The sequence below is a fragment of the Alligator mississippiensis genome, chromosome 2, assembly GCF_030867095.1.
Source record: "Alligator mississippiensis isolate rAllMis1 chromosome 2, rAllMis1, whole genome shotgun sequence".
Taxonomy (NCBI): domain Eukaryota; kingdom Metazoa; phylum Chordata; order Crocodylia; family Alligatoridae; genus Alligator; species Alligator mississippiensis.
The window spans coordinates 224,658,781-224,680,727 of record NC_081825.1 but is presented as its reverse complement, the minus strand read 5'-3'; the positions used below and the strand labels follow the sequence as shown (position 1 = coordinate 224,680,727).

At 46.8% G+C, this 21,947-nt stretch overlaps 1 protein-coding gene across 2 annotated transcripts in view; it reads left to right on the top strand.

Moving 5' to 3' along the window:
- The window catches only part of ALX4 (ALX homeobox 4), a 71,753-nt gene extending 51,899 nt beyond the window's left edge, over window positions 1-19,854 (top strand). For both annotated transcript variants that reach the window (XM_006274084.4, XM_059722770.1), the window contains 2 exons: window positions 5,190-5,318; window positions 12,339-19,854. In XM_006274084.4, coding sequence (XP_006274146.2) covers window positions 5,190-5,318; window positions 12,339-12,662 — 453 coding nt within the window. In that variant the 3' untranslated portion in view covers window positions 12,663-19,854. The remainder of the gene's footprint in view (window positions 1-5,189; window positions 5,319-12,338) is intronic.
- Window positions 19,855-21,947: the final 2,093 nt, after the last annotated feature.

Below are 21,947 nucleotides of genomic sequence, written 5' to 3'. Positions count from 1 at the left end.
TGTGTAACCCCTCTTGGGGATTTACACATGCATGGCATATGGTCTCACCAGCCTTTGAGTAAAAGGCGCATCATGTTCTCTACCTGCTATCCACCCTCTGTGCACAGCATGGCTTCCTCATCATGGAAAGTAGCAGGGCAGCATCACTGACTTTGAAACTGCAGATCAAAGCAATGTGAAGCTGGCCATCCTGGGGACTGGCCTCCAGCTGGGCTGCTTGGGGACTGCGCCAGAAAGTGGTATAAGCAAAACAGACAGATGCCTAGGGCACCAAACCTGCTCCATTAGAATGCCATTCAAATTAAGGTCTCCCTCTTTCTTTCTGTCTATATATTTTAGAGCCTTTGTTGTTTGGTTTCATTGCTCCACATGAAAATCCTGCCAATGGCTGTAAGGTGGGGGTTGCTAGTTACAGCACAGCATACAAATTTGCCTAGAACAAGATCTCAGCTGACAAGGCTGCAGCAGGAAGGTTTCATGGAGGACGGCACTGCCCATGCATGCAGGACTGCCATGCCTCTCCTTGGATAAGTACTAACCCATCCCCAACCCACATGGTAAAGAAATGCCTAGTCACTGGGGCACCCACCAGTAGACAAAAAGGAGATCAAGACTGGATGCTGGAAAAAGCACTTCCAGCTCACCAGACAAGCTCCTGCAGGAAGAAACAGGCAGTTTTGGGAGCACCCTTCATCATGGTCATTGTTTAGGTATTTTCGATCCCATAGTTTCAAGGTATTTAAAAATGTTAACATCTGAAGCTTTACAATGGCTGTTGGAGTTTGGAAACCCTTTGATACCTGATTTAATAGGTAGGGAAACTGAGGCACAGCACAGTTTAAGAGATCTGTTCACAACAGGGTAGTGAGGCAGCCAGAGCTGAAACCCAGAAGTCTGGCTGCCCAGTTTCGTGTGCCAACTACTAGACATGCTGCCATATGCCGCAAACTACACAACCAACATCCACATTCCCTATTAATGCTCATTACCATTCCTGTAAAGGCTGGCTTGTGTCCTCTGACTTCAGTCAGTGTCCATCTTGTTTTGGTGTCTGCATAGATAGTTTGTGTCCAAGGAGAAGTCTGGTTTTCACTGTCTGCTCAGCCAATTTTTGGAGGTTGCTCATAAGCAAAGGATCTGCCTTCCCTGGTTCCCATCCCCCCTCTCCCAACCAGTCTGTATGCTGTCAGAGCTCACTGCCCCCTGAGTCACTGTATAAAACTCAAAGCAGAGAGCAAGGGCTCCGGGCAGCTGCTTTCATGCACCAGCGTGACCTGCACATCCCAGTGCCTGGTGATCACACGTATCTTGCAGTCTTCAAGGCAGCCTTTGATGGATGTGTTTCCCTGACTCCCTGCTTTAGGGGACTTTGAATGCAGGGGGCTGGCTCTGCTCCTATGTACACTGGTGTAAAGCAGGAAGGATCTGCTGGAAATCAGCACTGTTACACTGATGTCAAGCCAGGAAAAGGCAGATCAGAATCAGACTATTTCTTAGGCTTCCCAATGCCCAGAAGGGACCTGAACAAATGAACTTCAGCTACACAGTTATTAAAACTGAATAGATAAGTAGGTATAAAGCCAGGGGGGAGTGTCTGTGACAGATGCTCTTCTAAAGCACTATGCAAGCCTTCACTGCATTTTCTTTGGAAAGGAGAGTTTTTATGTCCTGTTATGTGGATGAAAATCTGAGTCCCCCTCTACATGTTACCGGTATGGCACAATTACCTAGTTAATTGCACAATTACCTGGAGACCAGCTACACATGCAAAGTAGCTATCACACCATAAAAAAGCTCCAACCAGCTATGAACTTAGACCTTGAAAATGTGTAATAACTTTATAGCTGGTTGCTATCAAGCTTTAATTTGCACATGTAGCAGGGTTTCCCCTGTGGCTGGGAGTCCCATTGCTGACAGGATTCCCAACTGCAGGGGTGCACCATGCCCAGCATGAAGCCCCTGGGGATTGCAGTTGCTGCAATCCCTAGGGCTTCAGGGTGTGGGGAACCCCAGAGGACTGCCATAGAATTGATCCTCCAGCCCCAGGAGTTTCCTGCATCCCCAAGGCAGGGGGATCACCCTAGGTGATCTTCTGGCCCCAGGGGTTTCCTGCATCCCCGGGGTGGGGAGACCATGATCCTCCTACCACAGGGTGTATAGGACACCCTACTGATAGGAGCCCCTCAATTGGGGTTCATGGGGCTCCCAGCTGTGGGAGCTTGCTTCTTACAAGGCTCCCCCTGCTTCGACAAAGGGGGATAATGGGATCTAATGCACAATCCCACGATCGCGCCTCCTGCTATGCGTGTGTGGCAAGGCAGAAGGTGTGATTGTGTGAATGGGGCATTAGATCCCATTGCATCTTTACCTGCACAGGTAGAGTGAGCCTTAGAAAACATTGTTATCCAAGTCCCCAGAAGGAAGCACAAGGAAATTAAGGGGGATGGTTAGCTCAGTTGATCAAATGTGGTGTTAATAATGCTGAGGTCCCTGGTTTGATCCTGCTATTGGCCATGAGTCTTCAGCCTTTAAGTTAGGAAGTGATTCTTCTGCTTTACTCAGTATTGGTGAGACCAAATCTAGAGTACTGCATCCAGTTCTGGGTGCTGCACTTCAACAAGGATATGGAAAAATTTGAGAGTCCAGAGAAGAGCCACCCACATGAGGAAAAGCTGTGTGACTTGAGCCTCTTCAGCCTAAAAAAGAGAAGGCTGAGAGGGGACTTGGTAGCAGTTTTCTGCTACATCAGGGGAATACATCAAGGGCTTGGCGAACAGCTGTTCACCAGGGCACCCTTGGGGAAAACCAGCAGTAATGGCCACAAACTCCTGGAAGACTGTTTCAGGCTTAGCTCTAGGAAAAACTTCTTCACAGCTAGGGTGTCCAGACTGTGAAATAAACTCCCTCCAGGTGCTGCAATCACCTACCCTGGAAATCTTCAAGAGGACACTGAACAGTCACCTGACCACAGCTGTCTTTCCTGCCTAGGGCAGGGGGCTGGACCCAATGATCTTGTGAGGTCCCTTACAATCTATGAATCTAGGATTATAACTCGGAAAGTGTCCTGGGTCCCAGGCCACTGATTTATCCTTAGGTGCAATATACACCCTATTTATTTTGAACTTACTTTGAGAGATGGCTGAAAGGGTGAGTGCTCACTTAAGTGTCTGGATATTGCTGGATATTGTCTCCTCTTGGATTCAGGGGGCTTGGGTTCATCTCAGCTGAGGCAGGTACTTGTGCGGGACTAGGGAAACAGACAGCTTAATAATAGTCATGTTAACTGAATTACAGAGGCATGGCTAGGGTGAGGCTGAGGTCTTGGGAAGAAACATCCATCAGCCCCAGAAGGGCCTGGAGAGCTTGACCAGCCCAGTGCATCTTCTTTCCCAGACACTGAGGAATAATGCGGAAGAAGCTAGTTCTACTACCAGGTGCACAATAGATAAGTGTACAACCTGAGACTTTCAGGCTGGGGGCCTGATACTTCCTTTGGCAAAAAGAATGAATAAATCCCTACAGCAGCCTCATGCAATGCTTCAGGATTATCTTCTTTAAAGGGACATGGCTCAGGCCACACTGCAGGGGGTATACCTCCTTCAATCATGCCACATCCTATCCACAGGCACCAAATGCCAATGATGTGGAATATATTGCCAGAAGGTCTGGGCTTGCATGTATGAGACTAAATGTAGAAGGGTAGTACTGTATGCACCCTGCGCACATGCCAAACCGCAACTACGTTCCATTTTTTGGCATTGGGCATGTATGGAGTAGTAGTGACTGGGTAGGGAATATGTTCATAGCAACACTCTAGGCATGGGCAGAGGTGGTACAGACATGCCCGGTGTGGTATTTCCTTTATTGAAAAGGATTTTTTTTTTCCATTGGTTTCCTACAGCTCCCATAGAAACCCCCGTACCACAATGGAAGAAACCCCAGGTTTACTCGAAACGAACCCCACTCCTGTACATGCAAAGGAGAGTCTCTCTTCTTGAATTAGGAAGTGTTTTCCTACTATTTATATGAGCAGGGCGCTCATTTCCAAGGACAGGGATGTTCATGGGAGCAAAGATGTTTTTATGGGTTTTGTGGAGACATTTTCCTTTGGATTGACAAATTCCCCAGAGGTTGGAAACTCAAAGCAGCAGCTAGTGGGCTCCTGTGTGATACCCAGGGAAGGAAACTGCCCAAAAACAGAAAGGGAAACCAACCAAATTAATGTCATTGCCCAAGTAAGGGCTGTCTTATCCAACTGGCCGCCTGCAGGCTGTATGCAGCTTGTGAGGGTTTAAAGTGTGACCCTTGGGCATTTATCCTATTATTGCTGCCCTTATTGCTCCAGCTGCAACTTCCTGCCTTTGCCCCAGAGGGGAAGACAGTGCAGCAGCATCGGGAGCTGAGAGTCCAGGACTGCACCATGGGAGAGAGGCCATGGATGAGCATCACATGTGTGTGTGATGGGGGGAGGGGGATTGCACCCTGGGGTGTAGCAGTGGAAGGGGGGATCATGCTGGTGCACACTGCAGTACTAGTGGAGAGGAGTAACATCTGTGCAGCCCACACAGCATACAACCCCAGTGGTGCAGCTCTCAGGCATATGGCCCCCAGGGGCTCAGAGGTTGGACAGCCCTGGTCTAAGTGGATTATGAAAGAAAGCTGACAAGGTAGTAGGTGCAAAATGAATGGATGAAATTTTAAATCTCTTCCCTTTTAAATGGTTCCTGGGTGGGATTCACCAGTGCTGAAGGGAAGTTTGCCCCAAGGACATTCCTTCTATTCCAGCAGGTATGAAATTGCTTCTAGCCAAAACCAATCAGTCAGTTCACCCAACACTGAAGGTCCACTGATGGACATCTATGTTAGTTGTGTGACTGATTTATGGGCATAAGTGGGTACATAGAAACCTCAAACTGGGATTAGGAGGCTTGAGTGCTGACATGAGTAATCACATTCCCCCCATCTGGCATCATCTGAAGTCCCCACTTCTAAAACAGACCCCCTCCCATCCTACTTTTGAGACTTCTGTTGCAAAGCTCTGTGGGTAGTGCCCTGAGAGGCATTATCTGGAAGAGGGTCTCTAGTCCCCCAGGCTCCTGCTCTGGGAGCTCCCACTCCCTGCTTCTTGCTAAGGAGCTCTGCCTTCCCCTCGCTCTGATCTGGGGTATCTGTGCTTCTCTCCCCCATAGGTTTGGTTTCAGAACCGGCGAGCAAAATGGAGGAAGCGAGAGCGATTCGGTCAGATGCAGCAAGTCCGCACCCATTTCTCAACAGCCTATGAGTTGCCCCTCCTAACCCGAGCGGAGAACTATGCCCAGGTGAGTGTCCCCTCACACTACCCCACCCCGGCCTCCCACTTGTCCTCTGTGCAGCCTCTTCCAGTTCCTCCTGCTCATACCCAAAAACTAGTCTGGCAGTGGTGTACTGGAACAAGGCTAACCCAGATGGGAGTGGGATCAAAGCCAGTTCCAGCCACCAGACAACAACTGCCTGATGAAGCACCTGCTCCTCCTCCCTCCCATGAGATGGCTCTTTTTCTGTTAAGACCCGTCCTGCAGTGGTCCAGTCACCATCACAGCCAGCAGCAACTTAGCTCTGTTTAGTTTCTGCCAGTTAAAGCAGTACAACCCACAGCAACATGTTTTCTATCACACTTTTCAACTGTTAAGACCTACCTTGTACTGATGTCTACACAACAGTTAGCTGATGCTAGCTAGGCAGGCAGCACAGTGCAAATAAATATATGAATGGTTATACAACTCACCCCTACTCTTAGCAGTGGGCTGATTGGTCTGGATCTCCAACACCCTAATATAAGGCTGCCCTAGATAGCCTCCTTTACGTTTGATACCAGCCCCACACGAAACAGCGTGGACAGTGACTCATGTGCCACACTTCAGTGATACTAGTTATTTTCTGTTCTCTCTGAATTCTTACATTGTCCTCACCATTGTGTTACTGCAACCCCTAACACCCCGCTGAGTGTTGTTGCAAAGGGCCTGTAGATCATGTTTGCACTGTTCCCCTGGCAAGATCAGGAGCCCCACTGAGAAGTTAGTGCCACCTATTGACTCCTGCTTGGTACACACCAAAGCACTCTAGCTCTACTAGTGCCAATCTAGGTCTCTCTGTGTCGGGCACATTTCTTTGCATATGCTCCAAGCCAGCTATCCTGCCTAACTTCTAAGCTCTGGCCTGCACGGAGTGAGAGCAAGGAGCCAGGGCTTACTTCTTAGTGGCACTTGAAGGCTTGGCAGAGAGTCAGCATACACATGACTTTAATGTCAGCTTTAAAAAAAAATCCCCCCTTGTAACCCTAGCCACTTCCTGAAACCGGGAGGAGCCATTAGGCATCAGCTTGTCCTTCTGGACCACAATGTTGTAACAGCTGTGCACAGGTTTGCTGGTGATGCTTTCAGGAAGACTTCCCAGCAAGAAGATCTTTGCAGTCATCTTCCTCAGGCAGTGATGGGTGCAAACATGCTTGAACACAGATCCCAGACTGCAGAGTCCTGGGGAATGGACTGTGAGAAACAGTTGAGGCTGGCCGAGGCAGTGGTGGAAAGACTCATTTTTCTATTTCTAACTGCATGTTCTGGGACCCCTGTTGGAACAAGGCCCAAACTGCAAACCTTAGGACAGAATGGGACACCAAACCCTGCTCTTGTCTCTTCTACCTATCTGTGGTTTGGCCGCCATGAGCACAGGTTCTTTAATCCATTTAGGTTTACAACACCCTTGTGAGGGTGGGAAGTCCTATTACCCCCATTTTACAGCCAGGAAACTGAGCTACATAGAGGCTAAGTGGCATGCTCAAGATCCACACAGAAAGTTTGTTGCAAAGCTGGCACTTGAAGCTGAAATACTCAAGTCCCAGGGTACCATTGAAAAAGATGGACTGATCTTTCTTTCACAGTGCCCCTTCTTAGGAAGCTCCCAACAGCAGGACCCACTCATAGCATAGGGCTGCTACCTGGGTGTAAGCGTGGCCCCTCAAGCCTCTCAGTCCATCCCACTGAGTTTTGTCTTCTGTCACACAGGATCCAGGCAAAGCCGAGGTTTGCCATGTCAGATGCTTTCAAGCGTTCTCTGATCTGCTGTGCCTCCCCCTCCCTCTCCAGCCACAAGCTGTCAGATACAGGCTTGGCCCTTCTGGAGAGCACCGCATGAAAGCTCTCTTGAACTGAGGCCAAGAGTGCTTGGCCTTTCCTCTGCTCAGCTTCCCTTTTGGGATGGAAGAAACAAGAGGCCCTTACCACACAGCGTAGAGATACCAGAGACATCTTTCAACCAGAGGACGCTCTAGGCAGCACTTTGCCACACTCTCTCATCTTCCTTTGCAACTTTCATCACCTCCCTCCCCATTTGCTGCTCCCCGCCTCCCCCAACCTCAAAAAAATGTAGCGTGCAGGAGGCAAAAGGTCAGAAGTGGAACAGGAGCACGTGGGGCAGCCGGGCTGTGGAATGCAGGGCCTGCTGCACCGCCTCTCCATCTGGATCCTCTCCTGCTGCTTCCTTTCATCTCACACTCCCCCCTCAACGCACCTATTCCCTGAAGAAGGGCCTCCTGCTGGCAAACACCAAGCTCCTCTTTTCTCTTCTGCAATGTCAATTTGCTTTATTATTAAGATCCAGGCCCCAGATGGCTGCACGCTTGGCTCTGATGTGCAGGGACCTTTGCTTCTTTTACAAAGGCCTCTCTGAAAGCAGCTAGTGCACACTGGCAAAAAAGAAAGAGAGCAAGGGCTCCCCATTCAGCATGCTTGCCAGCTCACATCACCTGCCTCCCCCCACACAACAAGAAAAGCAGAGTGCTCCAAACATTCATAATTGTGGGTTATGGTATCACTTAGAGGCCATAATCTAGATCAGGGACAGAGAGTACAAAGGACTAGATAAGCACTCGAGATGGTGTCTGCTCCAAGGAGCTTGCAATCTAAATGAACAAGAAAAAGGAGCTGTAAGGGAAACATGAGCTACTAGTGGCTCAGTAGCCCCATCAGGTCAAAGTCAGAGCCCTGGTCTTTAATCCCAGGCTGCTGCTCAGTTTCATAGACTGGAGGCCTTTCACAAGTAAGTCCCAAACCAGTGCTCCGAAGCTAATCCACTTCCCTAGAGCCACACCTGCTTTCCCATTGGGTCTGAACATAGGCTGAATTCTTCTTAGCAGTTGTTCTAGAGAATCTCCAGCACTGGCAGGTTTTAAGCATAGGCCAGACAAGCATCTGTCTAAGAAGGTTTATACAGGGATGGTCCTGCCTTGAGCAGGAGGTTGCAGTAGAGGACTCTTGAGCTCTGTTTTTTCATGATTCTGAATTTAGGCCACATGAGAAATCCAGGACAATCTGGTTTACCAATAAACAATTCATTCCTGCAGGAGAGACTTACCTGTAAGGGGGTTTTCTTAAAGGTGAATATAATGTCCTGCTGATGTTCCTTCCTCAGTCCAGCTCAGAACTTTTGGACGAAGAAAGAAGCAGGTCTTACAGAATCTCTTGCAAGTTTTTCGTAGAACCCAGTGTATACTGGGAAAGGATTGGGATCAACCAGATTTTATTAGGATCATCAAGTAGTGCAGACAGCATCCATAAAGATCTGTCTGATTGAGTGAGGCAGCTTTAGCTCCCTTGGCATGTAACAAGGAAATCAGACATGTTTTCCTGCATGAATCAATCCATGATCTAAATTCTGTATTTCCTTGGCCAAAGGCCAGACCATGCTTCTGGGCTTTGCTGTTTGCCACATGGGGCTGGGAAGGGATTTCCCCCCCTCCTGTGACTCAGGGGTTCCTTTTTTTTTTGCCTTCCTCAGAAGCATTGGGTATTGGCTGCAGCCCAGGCTGGGGACTTTGTCTGGGATGTGCCAATGCTCCTGCAGAGGTGCATCCCAGAGGCTCCAGTTAGAAGGTCTTGCCCCTAAAATTAGGGTATCAGACCAATCACCACATTTGAGGTCAGGAAGGAATTTTACCCTATGATCAGACTGGTATAGACAGTGGGGATTTTTTGTCTTCCTTTGAAACTGGGGGTGTGGCCATCTTCCTTGGATCTTGCAAGCATATTTTAAGAGCCCTTGCAGCAACAGGACGTTGGCCACTACTGTCTTTTTGCTTTACCTGTGGCAGGTTAGGATGCTATGCCTTGTGATTGTGACAGGGTTGATTGTAATAGGTTTAGCAATAGGTTAGATGAAGACCGTTTTAGTAATAGGTTAGACAAGGACTTGTATAGGATGGGTTGGATAGAAGCTCATGATCCTGCTTCAGGCCGGGGATTGGACTAGATGACTTCCAGAGGCTCCTTCCAGCCCTATTTTTCTCTGATCCTATGATATGCCCTTATTAGATCCTATGCCAGGCAGGGAGCTGCTCTAGGTAGTGGGGGGGGGGGGGGGGTATCAGTTGTTACATGGGAATTGTAATACCTTCCACTCAAGCCTTGGCAGAGAAGTAAAGCACAAGCATCTCCTTCCAAATGAGCCCCTGCTAGTAACCAATTCTGAGGCTGCTGTGAGTCCCTCTGGAGTCTTTTCTTGAAATCAGGAGCCCTGTAGCCAATGCTCATAACTGTATTTCCCTTGACTGTGTGGCCCTTTCTTGACTGAGGCAGATTTAATCTGAAATCTACACAGACATATGGAATCCTCCATTTAATCTTGATGTGCCCCACCCCCCATCTGATCAGAAACTTTGGAACACATATAAGTAATTTCTACTCTTTGTAGTTAGACACACCATAAGGATATTTCTCAGGAAAGTTGCCAATTACTTAATTAGTTAATTAATAAAGAAGAGACCAACTTTCAAGGGAAGTCAAAGGAAGGAAGAGCCTAGGGAAGAGCAGGTGGAAACCAAAAAGGGAGTGTAGCTATATAAGTACTGCCAGGTGACAGGCATATAGTGTGGTTGCATGGATGGATGACTTGACTGACAGCGAGTTGCAATTAACCTTCCGGGAATAATTGATATAAAGAGAGAGGGTTCCACTGCATTTTACTGCTGATTGAGGATCTTGTATAGTTGTGTTCATTTTAACTCAGAGAGTCCTCCTTAACATTTGCCAGGTGAAGGATGGAAGGAAAGTTGACAGACAGCCCATCTCACTTTGCCCTGTATAAACCAACATCCTCACTTCTCCCCCTATATGTCACCCTCCTCACCTTCCAGCAGCCTCCCCTCCCACTGCTTTACTCTGCACCCTGTATACATAGAGAAGAGATTCCCCCTCCCCACGAGAGAGCTTCTTCTCCCCGGCTGCCCTTGAAACCTCATCAGCTGCCTCTCCAGCACAGGACTGCTTCTGGGTTCCATGGCAGGAACTCCTTACCTTAGCATCTCGTGTCTGGCTGCTTCCCTGTGTAAGGCACAGGGCAGGATCCAGCAACATGTCGAGCTTTCATGTGGGCTGCAACATGGGGAATTTCCTTGTAGCAGGAGCATTGAGCTGGACTGACCTAGTGGTCACTGGTCTCCTCTTGCTTGACAGCCTTTTCCCAGACCTGAACATTAATCTCAATAGTGTTAAAACAGGGGTGCCAAAGATATGGCCTGTGGCCTGGATCCAGCCTGCAGAGCTGGATTGTTTGGCCCTTGACACTGGTATTCCATCCCTGCCCTGGCATATGGGATCTAGCACCCACAGTACTCACTCTCACTAGTCCAGGACTGAAGTCCAGTGAGGGTGTGCTACATGCAGTGTGGGTCCCAGAGCAGGCAATGAGGGCAGCACAGTCCTCAACCGGCCAAAGCAAGTGCTGGATCTGGCATGCAAGGGGGGAGGCTGAGGAGTGCTCCATGGCCCCCCCGCATGCCAGAACCAGTGCCTACTCTGGCTAATCCAGGACTGTACCTCATGCAGCACCTGCTCTAGCTGGCCCGAGACCACACAACACAGCACCTTCTTCAGGTCAGCTGGAGCGGGCACCATGTGCAGCTCATGTCCCAATCCCGCCACAGCAGGTACCATATATGGCACAATCCCAGACCAGTTTAAGCGAAAACCATGGGCACTGGATACAGCATGTTGGGAGTGGGGAGGAAGGGAGGGTCTGTTGGTCTAATCTGCCCTGCAGGGCCAACCCCATACTGTTCATCTGGCCTCTGGACTGGTCCCATGCCACTCATTTGGCCAAATGAGTTTGGCACCCCTGGTGTAACACTTCTCGGTATTAGCCAGTACCTGAAGGGTTAAACACATTTTCAGTGCATTGTGCTGTGCAAGATGCTGTGGCCTGAATTCTCCTCCAGTGTTAAAGCCCTGTCTTCCCCAGTCATATGATGACTGGCTGTGGATTCACACATTCCCTGTTGGGTCTCATGATGTCAAGGAGGGACAATGATTTGGACTAAACCAGCAGTTGGCAGCCTTTTTGCAGCAGTAGACTGGAGCAATCCAGCGTGGGTCCAAGATGGGCCAGCAGTTCTCCATCACCTGGCTGTAACACAGAGCCCCCTTCTCCCACCCGCAACATTGCCAAAACTCCCCAAGGCTGTGGGCCAGATTAGTCCATACTCACACACTGTCTCTGGAAAATTTTCTTGGATGTGGGCCTGGATTTAGTCCCCAGGAGTTCTTCCCTTCTGCTCATACACTTTTCCCTTTTCCGGTAGTTACTTGTGCTTAGTTTGCTGGCTTTGCATTCTGAGGCGCATGTAGCCAACCCAGGAAAGTCTCCTGACAGGAGAGGGCTGCTGGTAGCATTTATGTTTTAACACTTCCATATCTGTAATGCAGTTGTTGTTTTAAACTAACAATTCCAACAACCACAAGGTACCAGTACCCAGCTCTACAAAGGTCTTGTGTAGGCAGCCTAATTGCCATTGAAACTAAATGCCTAGAAGTCTTGGTGAATCTGTTCCTGAGTGTTTTAGGGGCCATGGAAGCAGTTTTGAACCGTCCCCAAGATATCATATCCAGTAGCACTGCAAGATATTTAAAGATGAATGGACAAGGTGCCTTTCTGTTGCTGGTCTTTGCTTCAAACCTAGGCTGGGTTGGCAGAGGTTACCAGATGGGCCTTTGTGAAATGAGTCGGTAGTTCCCACTCCATCATTTTGTAGCTATGTGCAATACTACAGTTGACATTGGCTGGCTTCCCAAAAGACAGTGCTAGCTGGAAGACTGATGGGTCATGGGCCATAGACCCTGACTGCCTCCCTTGCCTCTAAAGGTTCCCTCTATGGGTCAGGGTTGAGGTTTACTAGCAGACGGGAGATGTGTGGAAGTTGCCTGCACTGTTCCTTCCTGTGCTGTACCTGTTCTTCCCTCTGCAGGGCTGTCACCAGTCCAGCCAAGAGCCTCCTGTGTGAGCTAGTGCTGACGTTTCTTTTCCTACCCCAGATCCAGAACCCATCCTGGATTGGGAACAATGGTGCTGCCTCTCCTGTGCCTGCCTGCGTGGTCCCCTGTGACACGGTGCCCTCCTGCATGTCCCCCCATGCTCACCCCCACGCGGCCGGTGGAGTCTCCGAGTTTCTGAGCGTCTCCAGCCCAGGCAGCCACGTGGGACAGACTCACATGGGCAGTCTGTTTGGCACTGCTGGGATCAGCCCGGGCCTCAATGGCTACGAGCTGAACAGTGAGCCGGACCGCAAGACCTCCAGCATCGCAGCCCTGAGGATGAAGGCAAAGGAGCACAGTGCTGCCATCTCCTGGGCGACATGACAGAGCTGCGGCCAACGCCCTGCAGACACTGATAGAGCAAATGGGGACAACCAAATAAATCCATCCGCTTGGACTCAAGACAGCCATTGCCTCCTTGGAGATCTGCGTGCAGCACTTTTAGCTACCCTAGGCATGTAGAGTACATATGTTACCGTAAGAGGAGTGTTACAGGCATACACATGGGCAGCTCCCAGGTTCCTGGGATCAGGTGGGATAAAAGGAAGGTGCGGAGTTTCACCTCTCCCAAAGAGACTTGGCTTTCCTTCTACCACAGGACACTCTCTTGCTGCCATACTCACGTTGCCAATGACCAGGGCATTTTTCTCCCTGCTCCTTTTCTGACACCAGATCTAACTTGCCACAGAGCTAGAGCTGCCAGTCATTTCCAGGTGATTTTTCTTCCCCTCATACAAAGTTGTTAAGGTATCATTATTTCTCATCCCATTTGTTCTGCCCCATACAGAGCCTAGAGGCACCAGCAAGGAGGCATCTTCTAGGAAGCCCCAGAGCTCTTGGCCTCTAGGCAGGAATCACAACTCTTAGCTTGAGTGGGGAGGGTAATCCTGGCTGGAATGCAAGTGCCTTTGCCCCCATCTCGTCCTGCCCTTGATTTTTTCCGTCTTGCACAATCTTAGAAGAATCAAGGAACTGTGTAGTTTCTTGGGGTGTGGTGGTGGTGGTCCTCCCAACAGAGCACCTCGAGGAGAGAGATGAGCGCCACCTTTGCTGGAAGGCTTATCCTGTAACCTCAAGTGTTAGCTCCTATACCCCACCCCCCTTCAGTCTCCCTCCGTTCAGAGTAGAAGGTGATTTCCAAAAGTGGTCCTTTTTCTTGCTTTTTCAAAAATTTTAGGGGTGAAGTACCCAGTAAGCTTCACACCCGCCTAGGAAAAAAGCTAACATTTATAGTGTTTGCTTTACTGAGCAGAGATCCATAGTGGGGAAGAGACAATAAGCCTGATAGTTTTCTTCTCTGTTTATTCGGTCAGCAGCTACTGCCTTCTACCTACAATCAGTCACTCAGTTAAGTGCAGCTGTTGGGGAGGCCCTGTCCAACACAGGCGTGTTGGTATCTGTAGCAGAAGTGAGATTCCCTTGAAAAATGGTTCTAGCACTAGCACACACCTGGTTTCCAGCTTGGATGCATCTGTGGAATCCTTCAACAACCGTCCCTACCCCCCCGCATCCCTCCGCCCCACACAAGATGCAGGATTAGTATGTCTAGTATTGTTATATATAGCAGAGTACCCCATACGTAACAACCATCTCCAGGCATCTCCCCAGCAGTCGAGGAAATGTGGCCTCCAGTGCTCATCCTCTTAAATTCCAGTCAGCAGGGAGAAGAGTGCAGAAGAAAGGCAGAACCTCCTGAACTGTCCATGTCCTCACAGTCTGGGGGGGTTTCTTGGTTTTTCTCTCTAATTCATATTGGGTGCATCTACACATGCCTTAAGGCTTTTTCTAATGAGCATTACATTTAGTACCTCCAATGTGAGGTACTAAAGAAATGCACATTAGGTGCCGTAATGCACAGTAACAAATACGCACAATTTTTAAGTGACGTGTAATGCGCTGTAGTCTAGTTTACTGCGCATTAGTGTAATTGCACATTTTTTCTATGTGAAACTTCAATGCACAGTAAAATAGGCTACCACGCATTAAAGTGTACATGTAGATGTACCCATTTTGTTTTATTACCAGCATCATTAATTGACTTTGGGGTGAGCTCTCCCTCCAGAGCTAAGTCCTCCTCAGATTTTCCAACAAGTCCATGGTACTTGGTATAATCTCCAAACCTGCCTTTATACTATCACTTAAACACAATACTGCTAGATTTGACACAACACTAAAGACAGGATGGAGTGATTCTGGTAGTACTCATCCTTCATACCTGAAGCAATTTAATCAACATGGGTTGGGTGCATCTGCTCATGAAAATAAGAAGCTGCATCATAGCTTCATCACTCATGCTCTCCCAGGAATCTTCTTCCATGTTGATTTGAGGCTTATGTTTGTATGCAAGTCTAGTGATTTCAGTAGCATTACATCTGGATGAACTTGGCTTACCATATTTGAACCAATAGATTGGGCTGAGGATGCTAATTCTTTTGAGACAATTGGTGAGTTTTTCTGTTGGAGAACAACAACATTAAGAAACAAGTTCCAAGAACAGTCTCTGCTACTTAGAGGAAGGCTTCATTTCCTTTAAGCAGGATCATCCCACTGGTGTTCTGGGCAGGGTAATGCAGAATTTTCCCATGTATAAAACTAACAGTGTCCCTTTGGCCTCTGTTCTTCTTGGGAGTCTTGTTTCAATACATTTTGGAAAATCTAACCATGAGGCTAAACATTGGACTATTCTAAATGTAGGTTCCAAGCTAACTATGTGTATATAATATATTATTTATATAGTGCCTCACTGTTGCTGTGCACTATATAAATGATATGGCTATATTAATCTAGCATTAATATATATTTATCAGAATAAGCAAAACTAATACTCCTAGCTCATTTTTTTCTTGAAAAAGTAGGGCTGGTAGAATGCTAAGGGGATCTTTACTCTGTGCTCGCAGGAAAGATGTCACATACGTATCCAGAAGACTCTGCAATAAGGTGTCTTCAGTCAGGGCTAAGTGGCAAAATGTTCCTTGCATGGGAAGCTGTTTGGGTTTTTTTATTTGCTAAAAACGATGCTGATTGCCACACCAGGCAATTAATTACATTGGAAAAACTGCCATTCTAGTGGTTGTATTAGAGGCACTGTCCAGGCATAGACCACACTTAAATTTAAATCCTTCTTACCCCTCTCCTGAGCTTTCTTATGTTAATAAAAACACCTTTCCAGAATAAAAATAAGGCAGCCCAGATAGTGGAAAAGAATCCAGGACAGTAGATCCAGTGTCCTGGGAGAGGCCCCTAGGTGCCCTCACTTCAGTCCAGATCTAAGCCCTTGATTGACTTTTCCACACATACAGTTAAATTGCTTTGTTTCTGCACCGCTTCCTGCTTGGCCAGTGATGTTCATGTGGTTGGTTTCACCTTCTAGCTTTGCTGTACTAGCTCAGATCTCTTCTGTTTGGGTTGCCAGCTCTGTGCAAGAAGGGGCATTTTTGCACAGATTGGTGTTTCTATTCTCTGAGCCCATTTCTAGTTGGTTTCATATTCATCCATTTTGTTCTTAAATGAATGTAGTTAGAAACCTAATTGTCCAACTACACTGGGATAACACATACCTCTTCTTAAAGCCACCTTAGTGGCACTGGAGAGATTTTGTAAATCAATAAATACTTTGGCCACCACATAGCCTCCCCTTACCCCGCCACTAGAAAAGAATAGGACTTAGTTGCTGAATGTAATGGGGATCCTTTAGTGAGACTGCCTGACACAGACAGGCTCTGTGGTTCATTTTGCCTGCCTAGTTCCCATCTTGTTCTACTCCTGGTCACCACCACAGTCTGTGCAAAGCCTGGCCTGATCTACAGTTATGGAAGGGCTTGAGTACACTACCCAAGCCAGCTGTAGTTGTCCACCTGCTAAGGCTCTGCATCAGGAATGGAGCACCACTCTCCTCCTACATACCCCTAACTTCACACAATTTGCCAAAAAGATGCTACATTTGGGAGGATATCAAATCTTGCCCATACATTTCAGCTAGAAGATGATGTTTGGGGAGAGCCTGAGATGAAGTGAAACCCGACTTTTTCTACCTCTCCTCATCAAATCTGTGCTCCTCTTCCTCCTTCTCCTTTCATGAGTCTCACAGTAAAAATGGCCTTAACATAAAACCTCCTTTATATGTCACTGAACAAGAATTGCCCGTGGCCCTATTCTAACCAGGGGCAATGACCAGGAAGCGACTTTGTTAGTAACTGAATGCTGAAAGCTGAACAGCACAACAAGCCTCCTTCCTCAATGGCAGGAGACACTACTGTGCAATACGGGATAGATCACGGGTACATGGGAAGGACCTCTTCTAGCTCCATTTCATATACAGTACAAGGAAAAATGGTGTACAGAATAATAGCAGGAAATAGTAGCAAGTAGGCAAATTAACCCCTCTTTTTATAACTGAGGCAGCTTTAAAAAGGCTGTGATGGGACAGTTTAGGCCTGATTTTGTAAGCTGCTGAGCCCCCTCCATTCCTCAAGGTCAGTACAAGTTGAACAGGTTCTAGGGGTACTAGGGGTGTCTCTGTTGAGATCAATGGGAGTTTTTACTGTACTTCACCCAAGCCATTAGTAACTTGCAGGATGAAGGTTTATATGCCTTGATTTATTAAAGACAGTTATTTTGAGGAAACAGAGAAGTGACACTGGCATGGCATTTCAATCCCAAATTTTCTTTCTCTAAAATCCTTGTACAAAATATCCCATTGACTCATTAGATTTGTGCTATAGCCAACCAGTCTTGCCCATCTCTGGGGCATGGAATTACAAGAGCTGTGTTGAAGAGGGGGGTGGCGGGACAAGGGGGGCAGTGTCCATTGGAAGAAATAAGTGCCATTCAGCGCCTCCAGCTACTTATAAGTACTTCTGCTTGCTTGCACTCTCTCTCTCTCTCTCTCTCAATCTGGAGCTGCCTTCTGAGTGCCATTCCCCCACAAGGTCCTAATTCAGTGATACAAAGTGGAGCTGAAAGGTGGAACGTTGTTACTTGAAAGCATTAGAGCCAGTTAATATATGTGTGTTATGGTGTGCACACACACACACACACACAAAATTTTAAAAAACTCTTCAACTAGAAAAAAAAACTTAAAAAATATAGAACTTTCTTTAAACCAACCATGGCTTATTTTGCCTTCCCAGTTATTGCATTGGTGATCCTTTCAGTCCTACCCTGCATCAGCTCATGACAGGGAGGCACCTTTCTTCTTGACTTTTCTATTCTCTTCGTGATCTTTTGATATTTTATATTTTGCTACCCTCTGTAACTGGAGTTGTGATCACCTAGCCTTGGACTTGCCAACCTTAAGCCTGCCTGTCTGCCCAAATAGAAATACAACCTTAAGCCTGCCTGCCCACTTAGAAAAAAAATTACAGAACAGAGTGACAGGCATGACTGGAGATGGGAGTTTTCAGCAGCTGGTCAGGATAACTGGCTCAAGTGCCTAGGACCAGTGCCACAGTGCCAGCAACGGTGTTTTGCTCTCTCCTGCGCTCTCTGCTGGCGACCCTAAAGGTTTAGAAAACTCCAGAGAAGCTGTGCCCTCTAGCATGAATCCAGTGCTCCAAGAGGAAAGGATACAGCAGCAGCAGCCAGTTTTCTTCTGCCCATCATTAGAAACACGGAGAAAGCACTGAAGCTTGAAAATGGGAACAGGCCTAACAGCAGCATGGCTCCCAGAGCGTGTTAACATGTGGTCAGGCACCAACATCTATCCAACGACCTGGTAGCATTTATTAGTGGCAATAATGAATATTTACATAACTTAAAAAAATATTTCTTACATATTCCCTGCTCCCAGGTTTTCCAGTAGGCCCCAAAATGGCTCCTTTCTACCAGCTACCAAGAAGGGTGCATGGGTTTCATATAGATGACACTCAGAGAATACCTGGTTCTGTAAAATAATCAGATCATGGAGGGTAGGAGAGAACAGTAATGCATTTTCCCTCAATACGTGGCATGGGCATGGTAAGTTTCTGAAACTGAATGAAGTTCCTCCTATTCTCCTGCCCCAGAACAAGTTTCTTAAGAGACCCCAGTGCTGGTGAAGCAGTCAGGCAGGAGGACTTGCTTTCTGCCACCCAGGAGGCTCCAAAATGCTGTTCCTGCAAGCTCCTAGTAGGCCCACAAACCATCTGCTGTGCTTGTTCTTTCCTTTAAAATACACTAATGAATTAAAGGTCTCATCTCTTTGGCACTAATATTGCTAGTTCCCTGTAACAATGGACTGAGAAATCAAGGCAAAGGCAAATTGGCTTAATCTGTTGCCTAGGTTTGAAATTTGTAACAAAGGTGTGGCCCAACAGATAGTAGCTGGATAACAACACTTAAAAGAACAAATCTAGGTGTGTGAGCAATAGTGCACCTATACACACGTATAGGTGGCTGAACTGTGTGCAGAAGGTACAGTGTGAATGTGCAAGCTTGTATGCAGTGTTGTGTGCATATCCCATATGCCATCTCTGTGTTTGCAGTGAGTATGTGGATTGCACTGTACAGTCTGGATGTGGTATGTGCCTGCATGTGATGTGTCCATTTATATGGGGAGGCTTCTTTTTTTTTTTTGCGGGTGTTCCCATTCACCGAGTACCCCCAGACTTCGCAGTATGTTGTAAAACACTCTAAAAACAAACTAAGCTCAAAAGGTAGTTTCCTGGAAAGGGTTTCAAAAATAATCAAACAGACACAGAGGACTGTGTTTATTTTGCTGCTCTGACTGACACAGCAAAAAGCAAACAGACTGAATTAAGAATTAAATCCAAATGGGAACTGCAGCAGAATCATGCTGAAAATCAGGCAGCCAGTCTCAGCTTTACTAATGGTATTGCAGGGAGGCAAAAGATTGACCTTGTACCTTATTAACTCTTTGCTGGTAACATGATTACTTCCACCCCACCCCTCTCCACATATCTAGATAGATAGATAGAGCTAGGACTTTTATACTACTGATTTTGAAGGACAGTTTTCAATGTATAGTAATATTATCAGTTTAGGTGTGCAGTGTTTGAAAGAGAGAATGGGAGAAAGAAAGAACACAAACCTCAATCAATACTATTGTTCTTGTTGTAAAATATTGTAACCTTGTATAAACGCAACTTTTTCTTTAGCTTAACAGCCTGGGGTAGAAGATATTAAGAAAAAACATTAAAAACCAAAAAAAAGTTCTGGGGAAAAAATGAATTTTAAAAAGTATGAAGAAATATTGCAATGTGAGGTTTGTGCCATTCAATTTTAATGCCTATGCAGACATGTATTACAAGTTCATTACAGTGTAATATTAAAAAAGAGAAAACAGTCTTGCATCTTGGTTCTTTTTAATTTTTTTTTTTTTTTGGAAGTAAGTTATTGCACTTACAGTGTTTAGGGGAGGGGGGAGGGGTTGGACTTTCTGGGTGCTTTTTTTTTTAAAAAGGAATGAAATTGCTGGAGATGAGATGAGTTACCTACAGCATTGGCTGAGCGGATCCAAAGGTTGTTGTTGCTGTTGTTGTTGTGTTTGCAATAAACTCCTTCTCTTCTCTCCTCTCAACTGGAATCTGTCTGTTTTGTTCCTGACTCATGACAGATGAAATGTGATCAGAGGGGGCCTCTGAAATCTCACATTAATTGAAGTTGGCAAAAAATACTAACAGTGCCCTTTTGAACTGCTGACACAGTGCAGAATGGATTAGCCAGGGCTAGATTAACAACAGGTGGCAGCTCACAGGCTTGCTGCCTCTGCCCTGTACAAAGAGATGGTTAACAGCCAAAATCCAGACATAGGATCATCCTGCAAGCAAACTCAGAGCCAGCTACAAGAGAGCACTGTTAAAGGGGCTGCTAGTTAGCAAAATGAAGCTCAGGATCATAGGATCATTCTCATGATGCTATTTCTGCTAGAAGCACTTACACCTGATAATGACATAATACCGGGTCCTTCTCTAGCTCCTTTCCCTTTCTTATTTCTAAGCACTTCTCAAATATTAACACACTAGGCCATTGTATTCTATAGAAATAGGCATGTGACTTGTCCAATGTTACACAAGCCACTGACAAATTTGGAAATAGGACGCAGGAGACCTGACTTCCAGTCTCCAATCCATTGCTGCCTTTCAAAAAGCAGAAAAACCAGTGGTGTCAGTGTAGGAAATAGCCTTTAAGAGGGTCACTTGCTCTCATGTGTCAAATGTTCAAAACTCTAGTGAGTAACAGGAATAAGCCAATACCCAGATATGCTGCAAGTTTGGAACAGAACCTGCATTTTGCCTCCTGAGCCCAGACACAGCTGAGAAGCATTGCAGCCAGAGGTGTCACCAAGCAGCCCAGGAGCCCAGGGCACCTGCAACACACAAAAGCAGCTGCAATTTTTGACTGCAGGTGGCATGATCATGAGAAGTTTTTTCTGCTTCCCAAGTTGGCACCCAGGGCAGCTGCCTCAGTTGCCCCTCCCTCATTATGCTACTGACTCCAGCTGATATACTGTTCATAGAATCATAGAGAAGTAGGGCTGGAAAGGACCTCTAGAGGTCATCTACTCCAATCCCACCAGAAGCAGCATCTTCCCTATCCAAACCATCCTATATAAAGCCATTATCTAGCCTCTTAGCAACTCCATTGCCTAACCATTATTGCAAATCTATCCAATGCATTGTGACCTGCACTGGCCTTTCTTATTCAATTAGCAAGCTGCAAAGCACCAGTTTAGATCAGACATGGAATAACTAATTTTCCAAATCACAAGGTACTGTGTAACAAAGATTCAGGATAACCCTGGTCTATTCCTTCCCTGTATCAGTCCACTTGCAGAAGAAAAATCCCTCCACTCCCTGAAGCTAGATTCGCCTGATGCTATCGAAGCATCAGTTTATCCTCTTTTCAAGGGTTAACATGGCCAACATAAAATTGGTCATAGCCTGGAAATCCCCATGGAATGATGGGATTTTTAATGAGCAGGATGAACCAGGGTAATGCTATCTATCAATTTTGGGCTAAACATACCTACAATAAAGCCCTTCCATTGAATCTTGCCTTTTACATTTTCAGAACACAGAACCAATTAACTTATCCACATAAACAGGAAAGGTAGTAAGAGATGAGGCCTTCCCAGAACCACCCTGATTCAGTGACAGAGCCAGCAATAGCACTCCACACTTCCCCAAGACCACACGCTATGGTGATATGCATTTCCCAACTATAACTGCAGAAGGAATTTAGGGATGTAGAAGGCAATTTGCTACAGGATAGTTTGGCTAGAATACAAAATTTAAACATGCCCTTTTTCTTGTGGTGTGCAGCCTTGCTCTATCAGAGATTTCTGGATATCTGAATGAAAAGCAATTCCTTCTGTAAACTCTTTTGGTCTGAAGATTTGGCTTCCCCTCTCTTTTTTAAAAGGTGATTAATATTAAATTGATGGACCAATCACAACCTCCACTTTTGAGAAAATGTTGTTAAATATGCATCTGTATGTGGCCATATGCAGCCTATGTGTTAAGCAGGGGCTGTCCAGCTGATGGCCCATGGGCTTCTCCAGCCACCCCTCCCACTGCTCTACAGCGGTGGAGGGCTTGGGTTGGTGGGGGGCACACACTGCCAGCACAGCATGGGCCAAGAGACTGACCACCACCCACGCAGCCTGCATGG